Below are 12,478 nucleotides of genomic sequence, written 5' to 3'. Positions count from 1 at the left end.
TAGGAAAATAACTGCAGATGCTGGTTTAAATCGAAGGTAGACACAAAATGCTGGAGTCACTCAGTGGATCAGGTAACATCTCAGGAGAGAAGGAATGGATGACGTTCCGGGACGAGACCCTTCTTCAGACTGATGTCAGGGGAGGGGGCGGGATAAAGATAGGATGTTGTAGGAGACAGGAAGACAGTGGGAGAACTGGGAAGAAGGAGGGGAAAGAGAGGGACAGAGGAACTATCTGAAGTTAGAGAAGTCAATGTTCATGCCGCTGGGGTGTAAACTGCCCAAGCGAAATATGAGATGCTGTTCCTCCAATTTACGCTGGGTCTCACTATGACAATGGAGGAGGCCCATGACAGAAAGGTCAGATTGGGAGTGGGAGGGGGAGTTGAAGTGCTGATCCACCGGGAGAGCAGGTTAGTTAAGGCGGACTGAGCGAAGGTGTTGAGCGAAACGATCGCCGATCCGCTGTTCCAGATGTCAACTTCTCTACATCGGCGAGACCAAACGCAGGCTCGACAATCGTTTCACTCAACACCTTCGCTCTGTCCGCCTTAACTGATTGAGGGGAGGATGGAGTGGGTGATCAGGGGGGTTGAGGGAAGATGCAGTGGGTGAGTGGGGAAGGGAAGGAGGGGGGAAGGCGGGAAGGGGAGGGTGCTAGACCAATGCAGGACAGGTTTGAGCCCAATGGGTCTACTCTTTTCTAGTATTTTCTAAATGCAATAATAAATGGTCAGTCTACCTGTGCACAATATTGACTCTTAGCTACTGCCAGCAGAAGTTTTAATATTGGCTGTGACTGCGAAACCAGCGGAGTCACTGCATGGATAACAGCAGTAAACTTGGTTGAAGGCGATGTACCTGAAACAATAATCAGAGCAGAAGATTAAAAACAGAATCTAAAACCAAGCAGAATGTTTAATACTCATTAAACCTTTAAGCTAAAGCATTCCATGTTAAGAAATCCAAAAAAAACTGGAATTTGCTATTGTGGCGCAGTTTACATTTGTTCCATTGGTTTTCCATTCTTTTCAACATTTGTCTTAACACATCTTGGCACTCCAAATTGCTGTTATTGTGATTTGATAATGAGATATATGTTATATATATATATATATATATATGCTATACCTTAACAACTAAGATTTAAGGTTTAGAATAAAGCAAGGTCAGAAATGAAAATCAAAGAAATTAGGGCTGCATCGATATTAGAAAGAAAGCTGGAATTATTTTTAGAGTCTAAAGAAGGGTCTGGACCCGAAACGTCACCCATTCCTTCTCTCCAGAGATGCTGCTTGTCCCGCTGAGTTACTCCAGCATTTTGTGTCCACCTTAGAATTATTTTTATACAAGTATTGAATATGGAAAAGATTAACATATATTACTACTATCAATGAGATTAGAATATCACGATGTACCAATTTAAATTATTACTTACCTAAATAAGAATAATAAAAAGGAAAATCTCCTAAATGTGCTGAATACTGTGGCTGACTGAATAATGCTCCTGGAGGTTTATTCCACATTAAGCCATTGCGAGATATGTGGTTAAAAATTCTGTCTTGAATTATCTATTAAAAAAAAGTTAGCAATATCAGTGACTTTCTACTGTAAAGCACTGCCTGTGGAATATACAATTCATATACAGGGGAACTTAATGTAAGAAAAGGGGTAGGCTGCTTAACCTACAGCCTGTTTTATTTTCAACAAGATTTGACTGTTCTGAGAACTCAGTGCCAAAAGTTCTCCCAAAAACTGGTCAACAAAGTTTCTCAATACAAGTTTTAAAATTCGAGAACTGATCTAGCATTAGTTATTACATGTGAAATTATTGTACAAATCTCTTCCTCAGTTCACTCCCAAAAGCCCAGGTTCTAAATACAGGTGCTCCTCAACTTACGATGAGGTTACGTTCCGAGAAACCCATCGGAAACCGGAAATATCGTAAGTGGAAATGCATTGAATACACCTGATCACGTGGCCGGAAGCGAGCTGCAGCTCGCTACAGGTCGCTGCCGTTTGTAACTTTGCAAAGTCGAAATTTCGTAATTCGAAGCATCGTAAGTCGGGGAGCATCTATATTAGTCGGGGAACCTCTTATTCTTGGCTCAACAAAAATAGCAAATAGTTTCGATCGACTCTACTCATTTCTTTTATCATCATATCATATCATATATATACAGCCGGAAACAGGCCTTTTTCGGCCCTCCAAGTCCGTGCCGCCCAGCGATCCCCGCACATTAACACTATCCTACACCCACTAGGGACAATTTTTACATTTACCCAGCCAATTAACCTACATACCTGTACGTCTTTGGAGTGTGGGAGGAAACCGAAGATCTCGGAGAAAACCCACGCAGGTCACGGGGAGAACGTACAAACTCCTTACAGTGCAGCACCCGTAGTCAGGATCGAACCTGAGTCTCCGGCGCTGCATTCGCTGTAAAGCAGCAACTCTACCGCTGCGCTACCGTGCCGCCCATGATAACGTCTTTTTAACCATCCCAGGCTTCAGATGGAGTACAATGTACCGCATCAAAATTCCAGAAGAACGTCTAAATCTTTGTAAAACATGTTTATCAGGACAATTCCAGGGACGATAGATTTTAGCCTGAAGAAGTTGAACGTATTTTTCTCAAAATAAAGGAAGCAAGGAGAAGAATAAAGAGAGATCTAAAGATGCATAGTATGGAAGTAGATCAATAACCTGGAAGTCACAGTTTAAATAATTTTAAGAACAAGAGGGAAACGAGAACTTTTTAAATGAAATTAACTGAACTGAACGTTGGGAGGATCAGATTCCTCAGGAACTTCCATGAGAGTAACTGCCCGTGACATCAAAGCAGTGTTTAATCGAGTATGGCATCAGTGGGAGATACTTTTTCCTGAGCCAATGTCTCCTGTTTTATATTTACTCTTTTATTTCAAGAGAATCAATCTTAATCTGACTCTGGAGCAAACGCTGCAGAGAAAAAGGTTATTGACTTCACACCTCAGAGATACAGAGCAGAAACAGGCCCTTCGGCCCACCGAGCCTCCGCCGACCAGCAATCACCTGTACACCAGCACTATCCTCCACACTAGGGACAATTTACAATTTTACTGAAGCCAATTAACCTACAAACCTGTATGTCTTTGGAGTGTGGGAAGAAACCGGAGCACCCGGAGAAATCCTATGCAGTCACAGGGAGAACATACAAACTCCGCACAAACAGCACTCGTAGTCAGGATTGAACCCAGGTCTCTGGTGCTGTAAAGCAATAACTCTACCGTTGTGTCACTGTGCTATTGCTCAAGTATATTCCCTACCCACAATAAAAACCATTAAATAAAAAAAGCACCCTGTCAGTTTAAGATAAAAACAAATATTGCTCAGAAAATTTTCTATGTTATATCTACAAAAACATCCAAAATGTCTTTAATTCAGAATGTGAAAATTATAGCAAAATGTTTTATTAAAACATCTAAGGAGCGAAGTCATAAGGTAATTCATCTTTACCTCTGGAGGAACCAACAGATGGGTGGCCTGTGCAGCGTAGAGAAGAATAAGGATTCTAAAATCATCCTGGAACTAAATTCAGTTAGTTGTTCCTTGTAGCTTTTCTCTTGGAGTCCAGGTTTCATTGTGGTCAAATCTATGCTGTACTTGCTCCTTGGCCAATGTATGCATTGTAAAAAATGGTGACCTGATTGCTCAAAGCAAGGTCTTGGTAGTAACGTTGCCATGTTAGTGGCTTCTTGTTCCTTTGCGCCCTTTGTTCCTCAAGCTCCACCAGGTCCTGATTTGTTAGCTCTTCACCACGCAATTCCACTAACTCTTCCATGTGACCCCAGTCTATTTTCTCAAATCCAGTTTTGTTTATCAGCAGGCAACTTCTTATCAAATGCCCATGGATGTCAGCCACATATTCTGACCATAATTTCCTGCATAAACTATTTATTGTTACATTTCCTGCATAAACTATTTATTGTTACATAAACTATTTATTGTTACATTTATTTATTGTTACATTATTGTTACATGATTACTCCAAAGACGTACGGGTATGTAGGTTAATTGGCTGGGTAAATGTAAAAATTGTCCCTAGTGGGTGTAGGATAGTGTTAATGTACGGGGATTGCTGGGCGGCACGGACTTGGTGGGCCGAAAAGGCCTGTTTCCGGCTGTATATATATGATATGATATGATATGATGGATGATATCTCAAGAAGCATTGATATTATCGATGGCTAACTTAATACTGCACCAATAGCATTCGGTCATGGCCTTTAATGGCACTTTCAAATTTACTCAAATGTGGATATGTCATTGTGCTCAACTCTGAAATTAACTGGCTCATTATATGTTGCAAGCAACAAGCTTGAATGTAGTGATAGCACCTGGTTCATGGGTTTTATCAAAGTGCAAGGTAAAAATGTCACTTATATGTATTAAATCATGTACTTAAGGTTAACTAATATTCAGAGGTATTGCAGATAATACCAAGGTTCAGTAGGTGCAGGAGTAGGCCATTCGGCCCTTCGAGCCAGCACCACCATTCAATGTGATCATGGCTGATCATCCTCAATCAGTACCCCGTTCCTGCCTTCTCCCCATACCCCCAGACTCCGCTATCCTTAAGAGCTCGATCTAGCTCTCTCTTGAATGCATTCAGAGAACTGGCCTCCACTGCCTTCCGAGGCAGAGAATTCCACAGATTTACAACTCTAACTGAAAAAGTTTTTCCTCATCTCCGTTCTAAATGGCCTACCCCTTATTCTGAAACTGTGTCCCCTGGTTCTGGACTCCCCCAACATTAGGAATATGTTTCCTGCCTCTAACGTGTCCAACCCCTTAATAATCTTATGTTTTGATTAGATCCCTCTCATCCTAAATTCCAGTGTATACAAGCCTAGTCGCTCCAGTCTTTCAACCCTCTCCAATGCCAGCACATCTTTCTTCAGATATGGGGCTCAAAACTGCTCATAATACTCCAAGTGCAGTCTGACCAGTGCTTTATAAAGCCCCTGCATTACATCCCTGTTTTTATATTCTAGCCCTCGTGAAATAAATGTTAGCATTGCATTTGCCTTCCTTATTACTGATTTGAATTGCAAATTAACTTTTTGGGAATCCTGCACCAGCACTCCAAAGTCCCTTTGCATCTCCAATTTCTGCATTCTCTCCCCATTTAGAAAATAGTCTATGCCTTTATTCCTACCATAAATGCATGACTCCACACTTTGTAACATTGTATTCCATCTGCCACTTAGCCAATTATCCCAACCTGTCCATGTCCTTCTGCAGAGTCCCTGCTTTCGCGACACTACCTGCCCCCCACCGTTTCGTATCATCAGCAAACTTTGCCACAAAGTCTTCAATACCCTCATCCAAATCATTGATATACATAGTGAAGAGTAGTGACCCCAGAGCTGACCCTTGCGGAATACCGTTAGTCACTGGCAGACAACCAGAAAAAGCCCCCTTTATTCCCACTGTCTTCTGCCATTCAGCCAACCTGTTATCCATGCTAGTATCTTCCCTCTGATACCATGGGCTCTCATGTTCTTTAGAACCCTCACCTGCAGAACATTATCATAGGCCTTCGGAAAATCCAGGTAAACAACGTCACCGGCTCCTTTGTCTATCCTGCTATTTATTCCTTTAAAGAATTTCAACAGGTTCGTCAGGCAAGATCTCCCTTTCACAAAACCATGCTGCCTTTGGCCAATTTTATTGTGTGCTTCTAAGTACTCAGAAACCTGTTCCTTTATAACAGACACTAAAATCTTACCAACCACTGAAATCAGAATAACTGGCCTATTGTTTCCACTCTTCTGCTTCACTCCCTTCTTGAACAGTGGAGTAATAGTTGCAATTTTCCAAAGGTTTGGAACCATTCCTGACTACAGTGATTCTTGAAAGATCATAACAAATAATAATAATAATAATAATGCATTACATTTATATAGCGCTTTTTCAAACACTCAAAGACGCTTTACAGGGATTTCTAGAACATAGAGAAGTGAATAAATAGATAAATAAGTAAACAAACAGAAAAAGGAGACAGAAGGTGAGGTGACCTTCAGTGGTTGAAGGCAGTGCTGAACAGGTGAGACTTCAGTGATGTTTTGAATGTGGTGAGTGAGGAGGAGTCTCTGACAGTTTGGGGTAGTGAGTTCCAGAGGGTGGGCGCAGCGATGGAGAAAGCCCTGTCCCCCCAGGATCTGAGTTTGGTCCGGATGGGGGGGGGACAGGAGATTGGCAGCAGCAGAGCGGAGGGTGCAGGTGGGAGTGTGCCTGTGGAGGAGGTCAGTCAGGTAGGATGGGGCCAGGTTATGGAGGGCTTTGTAGGTCATGAGGAGGATTTTGTACTGGATTCTCTGGGGGATGGGGAGCCAGTGGAGTTTGTAAAGGACGGGGGTGATATGGTCACGGATCGGGGAGTGGGTGAGTAGACGGGCAGCGGAGTTTTGAATGTATTGAAGTTTACTGATGATTTTTGAGGGTGAGCCATAGAGGAGGCTGTTGCAGTAGTCCAGACGGGAGGTGATGAAGGCGTGGATGAGGGTTTCTGCAGCTGTGGAGGAGGGATGGACGGAGACGGGCAATGTTTTTGAGGTGGAAGAAGGCTGTCTTTGTGATGTGTTTGTCGAAGGAGAGGGTTTGATCAAAGATGATTCCAAGATTCCGGATGTGAGGGGAGGTGGATACTGGGAGACCATCAATATTGAGGATGAAGTTTTGGGTGGATTTGGTGAGCGTTTTTGGACCAATGATGATGATTTCAGATTTGTTGCAGTTGAGTTTGAGGAAATTTGATTGAAGCCAAGATTTTATTTCAGTGATGCAGTTTGTCAGTGTAGAGTGTGTGGTGGTGGAGATTGACTTGGTGGAGATGAGGAGCTGGATATCATCGGCGAAGCAGTGGAAGTTGAGACCATAACGGCGGATTAATTGACCAAGGGGGAACAGGTGGAGGATGAAGAGGAGGGGGCCAAGGACTGAGCCTTGGGGGACACCTTGGGGGAGGGGAGCGGTGGGGGATTTACAGTTGTTAATGGAGATGAACTGGTGCCTGTGTAAGATTTGAACCAGGATAGGGCTGTGCCGGTGATGTTAAAGGAGGTTTGAAGTCGGGTGAGGAGAATGGAGTGATTTATGGTGTCAAAGGCGGCGCTGAGGTCAAGTAGGATGAGGATGTTGAGGTTGCCAGCGTCGGAGGAGAGGAAAAGGTTGTTTGTGATTTTGAGGAGCGCAGTTTCAGTACAGTGGTTGGAGCGGAATCCGGATTGGAAAGTTTCATACAGGTTATTGGTAGAGAGGTGGTATTTGAGTTGGGAAGCTACAGCACGTTCCAAAACTTTGGACAGAAAGGGTAGGTTGGAGATTGGTCTGAAGTTGTTTGGGGTGTCAGGGTTGAGACCAGGTTTTTTCAGAATGGGGGTGACAGCAGCGATTTTGAGGGATGGCGGGACGATGCCAGTGGACAGGGAGGAGTTTATTGTTGCAGTGATAAGTGGAGAGAGAGCAGGAAGGCAGGCCTTGACAAAGCTGGAGGGGATGGGGTCCAGAGAGCAGGTGGCAGTTTTTATTCCTGTGAAGAGGTCAGAGAGGTCGGTGGTGGAGACTGGGGAGAACTGAGGCAGGGGTTGACAGGATAAGGGGGGCCAGGTGGTTTGAGGGGGAGCAGGTGCGTTGGTGGTTAAGGTGTTGTAGATGTTGTCTATTTTGCTTTGGAAGAATGAAAGGAAAGTGGTGCATTTGTCAACTGTGAATGATTGGGAGATGGTGTCCAGGGGGCTGAGGAATTTGTTTATTGTAGAGAAGAGTGCTTTTCCAGAGCCAGAGTGAATTATTTGAGAGTAGTAGGTGGAGTGGGCGCGGGAGAGGGCATCTTTGTAGTGCTGCAGGTGGTCTTTGTAGGCTTGGGAGTGAATTGTGAGACCTGTTTTGTTGCGGAGTCTTTCAAGTTGGCGGGCATGAGTTTTCATCATGCGGAGTTCGGGGGTAAACCAGGGAGCAGAGTGGGTGAAGGAAACTGTTTTGGTTTTTATAGGTGCAAGCTGGTGGAGGCAGGAGGAGAGAGTGTGGTTGTAGTAGTCAGTGAGGTCAGAGGGGCTGTGGAGGTCAACGAAGGGAGAGGCGGACATTATTTCAGAGAGGGAGGATGAGAGCGAGGTAGGTGAAACAGAGTTCAGCTTACGGAAGTTGATTTTGCGTTTTTGCCTTGGAGCTGGGGTGGGAATGTTGACGGACATGGTGATGGCTAAGTGATCAGAGAGGGTGGGGTCGGAGCCAGAGAGGTGATGTAGATTTAGTCCAGTGGAGCAGACAAGGTCCAGAATGTGCCCACGGTTATGGGTGGGAAAATTGACGTGTTGAGTGAGGTTAAAGCAGTTGAGTATTTCAGTGAAGTCAGCGGTTATTGTGGAGTCAGTGGAGTCCATATGGATGTTGAAATCACCGAGGAGGAGGATTGAGGGGGAGAGAGAACAGAACTGGGTCAGAAAGTCAGAAAGGAATGATGGGTGTGGTTTGGGAGGGCGGTAGACAACTGCCATGACTAATTGTGTGTGGCCAGAGAGTTTGAAAGCCAGGTGTTCAAATGAAGGAGCAGATGAGATGGAGATGAGGCTGATCTTGAAGTCCTGTCGGTGAATTACGGCAATCCCACCACCTCGGCCCTCCGAGCGTGGTTTATTGATGTAGGAGTATCCGTTGGGTGTAGTGAGGTTGAGTGGGAGGTAGTCCAGAGGTTGTTGCCAGGTTTCAGTCAGACAGAGGAAGTCCAGTTTATTTTCCAGGATGAAGTCATTCAGAATGTGGCTTTTATTGTTGAGGGACCGGATATTGAACAGAGTGAGCTTCATGTTGCTTTGTGTGGTGTGGATGGACACGGGTGATTTAGCCAGGGTTTGCGGACAGGGGGCGCGCTCGTGTGCGTTATTGTGATGACGTAATCGACGTCAAATGCCTCCAGTCTCTAAAGCCACCTCTTTCGGAAAACTAGGGTGCAGTCCATCCGGTCCAGATGACATCCACATTCAGTACTTTTCTAGCAGTGAAGTGTCATCCCTTCCACCTCACTCGGGAATTCACCTATATCATGACTGCAGTTAATATCCCACCCCAGGCAGATGTTTGGCTAGCAATGGAGGAGCTGCAAGCCATAATTCAACAAGGTTAGTTTGATGCAGTAATGTTCCAACTGCCACAGCATGCTTCCTGCAGCACCAGAAGATTAAATACTCTTGACCATTTGTGCTCCACCAAGATGCCTGTCGCTCTATCCTTTGCCTTCACTTTGGGAAAAAATGGACCACCTGGCTATAGGCAGCGACTGGGGAGTGCAGCTCCAGTAGCGAGGATTCTGCAGAGCTGTCAAAGGGAAGCAGATGAATGACTGACTGATTAGCATCGGTAGACTGGGTGATGCTCAAGAATCGGCAATGGACCCGAGCTAATATGCCATGGTTGTCTCTGACTTCATAAGGAAATGTTCTTGTTCATAAGTTCTAGGAGCAGAATAAGGCAATTTAGCCCACATCAATTCCACTGCCATTCAATCATAGCTGCTCTATCTTTCCCTCTCAGCCGCATTCTCCCGTCTTTGCCCCATAGCCCCCGACACCATTATTTATCAAATGTGTGGAGAAATGTATTTCCACAAGACCAGTGGAGTGTTCCCTCACCAGAAGAATTGGATGAACTAAGTCAGCAATCTATTGAAAGTAAGCGTGCAGGTACAGCAGGCAGTGAAGAAAGCAAATGGCCTTCATAGCAAGACGATTTGAGTATAGGAGCAAGGAGGTCCTACTGCAGTTGTACAGGGCCTTGGTGAGACCACACCTGGAGTATTGTATGCAGTTTTGGTCTCCTAATTTGAGGAAGGACATTCTTGCTATTGAGGAAGTGCAGTGTAGGTTCACGAGGCTAATTCCCAGGATGGCGGGACTGACATATGATGAAAGAATGGATCGACTAGGCTTATATTCACTGGAATTTAGAAGGATGAGAGGGGATCTTATAAAAATATATAAAATTCTTAAGGGATTGGACAGGCTAGCTGCAGGAAAAATGTTCTCTATGTTGGAGGAGTCCAGAACCAGTGGTCACAGTTTAAGAATAAGGGGTAGGCCATTTAGGATTGAGATGAGGAAAAATCTTTTCAGCCAGAGTTGTGAATCTGTGGAATTCTCTGCCACGGAGGGCACTGAAAGCCAATTGACTGGATGTAGTCAAGAGAAAGTTAGATGTAGCCATGAGGGCTAACGGAATGAAGGAATATGGGGGAAAAAGTAGGAACAGGGTACCAACTCTGGATGATCAGCTGGACGATCAGCTGACTCAAAGGGCCGAATGGCTTACTCCTGCACCTACTTTTTATGTTACTGAGGACCAGATCTCCGGCATTCAAATTGGTGATGAAGGGTCATTTAGGAAGTTCAGGCAATCAGTAAAGCGAAGTGACATTTTTGGTCTATTCTGGAGGTTGAATCTGACATCGGCAGCGTGGCACACTTCACTTTCTGCAATACTGAACCGTGGTAATTCAAGTGAGTTATCACTCTTGGATGACCTCAATGCTTACTATAGTGTAAGAAAATAACTGCAGATGCTGGCACAAATCGAAGGTATTTATTCACAAAATGCTGGAGTAACTCAGCAGGTCAGGCAGCATCTCAGGAGAGAAGGAATGGGTTACGTTTCGGGTTGAGATCTTTCTTAAGTCTGAAGAAGGGTCTCGACCTGAAACGTCACCCAATTTAACTGGACATCAATTATACTGATGCCCAAGTTTGACAAGGTGACATGTCTCAATTTTCTCAACAACACTTCCTCCTTGGTAACCATCAACACAGTCACCTGCTGAGCTCTCTATCATCATGACTCTGCAGCCATACACCTCCAATGCAAATTTTAAATTCACCAGCGATACAATTATTGAACACATAACAGGTTACAATAGGCCAGAATACAGGAGGGAGATTGACAATCTTATTGAGTGGTGGCAGAACAACAAACTTACTTTCAAAGCTAGCAAGACCAAGGATCTGATTGTTCACTACAGGAAGGGAAAATCAGAGATCCACAAACCTGTCTTCATTAACATGAAGACAGTGAAATCAACCGATTCAAGTTCCTGAGCGCGTTTATCTCTGAATACCTGTCCTGGGTCCAGCACAACAAATAAAGCTCATCAAAGCCTCTACTTCCTTAGAAGAATGGGGAGATTGGGTATGTCGAAGAACACTTTATCGACTTCAATATGATAGAGTATACTAACTAGTTACATCACGTCTTGATTTGGCATCTTGAATGGTCGGGAACAAAGACCTACATTGAGTGGTGGACATTGCCCTTTCCATCACAGGTACTGACCTCCCCACCATCGAAGGGATCTATCAGAGGAGCTGCCTGAAAAAGGCAACCAATATCATCAAAGACCCACACCACCCTGGTTACGCTCTCATTTCGCTATTACTATTGAGATGGTGGTACAGGAACCTGAAACTCAGACTGAAAACCAAGAAAAGCTTCTTCCCAACAACCGTCAGGCTATTGAACACTAATCCTACTACAGCGTCTATGATCTTCTATGGACTATGTCTTTGGTTGCATTACAAACTTCAGTTTTGCACTGTTATTTTAATTAGCCAGTATTACAGTCATCAATTTATTGTATTATTGATTATATATTTATCTGTGCATTATTGTGTAAACAGGCCTGTAAAGTTGTAACAAGTAAGAATTTCATTGGTCTGGAGGTGGTAAATATGACAATTAAACAATCTTGACTCATGATGTTTATTCAAGAGAGCCACCTTCCTTGCAGATTTATTTTAACTTTAACTTCTGCGGAAAACCTTTCATCACCATGGCACCTACACTTGTTGCCTCCCCCACAGATAAATATCACACAAGCTTGTACATTACTGAAAAGTGTGAAAAAGCCACGACTGCCTTGAACTTATTGGAACTTTCCGAAGATTTATCACTTCCTTCACATTCTTTTAAGTCTTGTCACAAGGATCTCACATTTTTCTAGGTTAATTTTGGGGACATAAACCATTGATGCTAAAGTTGTAATATTTGCTTAACCCTCTTTTTTATTCTCTATAAATTTATCACCTCTGCACTTGGTAAGGGCAATACTCTGCTACATCCAAAGCATCCATCTTCGATACAGTACTGAAGAAATATAAACCAAAAATTGAGATTTCCCCAAATGTATCCTAAAGGGATTTATTTCCATAGCCGATTTCTAACATGATGTGTACTGTGGTAAGTTTGAAGGACCAACTATGCCCAATAAATCAAGGGTCTGCTGCCTGGAGTCTCAAGGCATCGGAGTCAATCTGGTGCAACTGTCAATTTAATGGCATGGCTCCACGTGTGATTTCAAATGCCATTTATAACGTATGAGACTAAAAGGCTGACAGGAAGGTCTTACAATGTCCATGCAGGATCTAATAGAATTGAAAACTGATGCTC

General features: G+C 43.8%; 1 protein-coding gene across 1 annotated transcript in view; it reads right to left on the bottom strand.

Moving 5' to 3' along the window:
• LOC144592549 (exostosin-1-like) overlaps window positions 1–12,478 on the bottom strand; it is a 106,242-nt gene that overhangs the window by 29,050 nt on the left and 64,714 nt on the right. Inside the window, exons 5-6 of the mRNA XM_078397128.1 lie at window positions 1,439–1,571; window positions 743–861 (exon numbers count right to left, since the gene is read on the bottom strand). Of these exons, the coding sequence (XP_078253254.1) occupies window positions 743–861; window positions 1,439–1,571 (252 nt within the window). The remainder of the gene's footprint in view (window positions 1–742; window positions 862–1,438; window positions 1,572–12,478) is intronic.

Source organism: Rhinoraja longicauda, chromosome 4, assembly GCF_053455715.1.
Source record: "Rhinoraja longicauda isolate Sanriku21f chromosome 4, sRhiLon1.1, whole genome shotgun sequence".
NCBI classification, from domain to species: Eukaryota; Metazoa; Chordata; class Chondrichthyes; order Rajiformes; family Arhynchobatidae; genus Rhinoraja; species Rhinoraja longicauda.
Note: the sequence above shows the minus strand (reverse complement) of the source record. Positions and strands in the feature narration are given on the sequence as shown.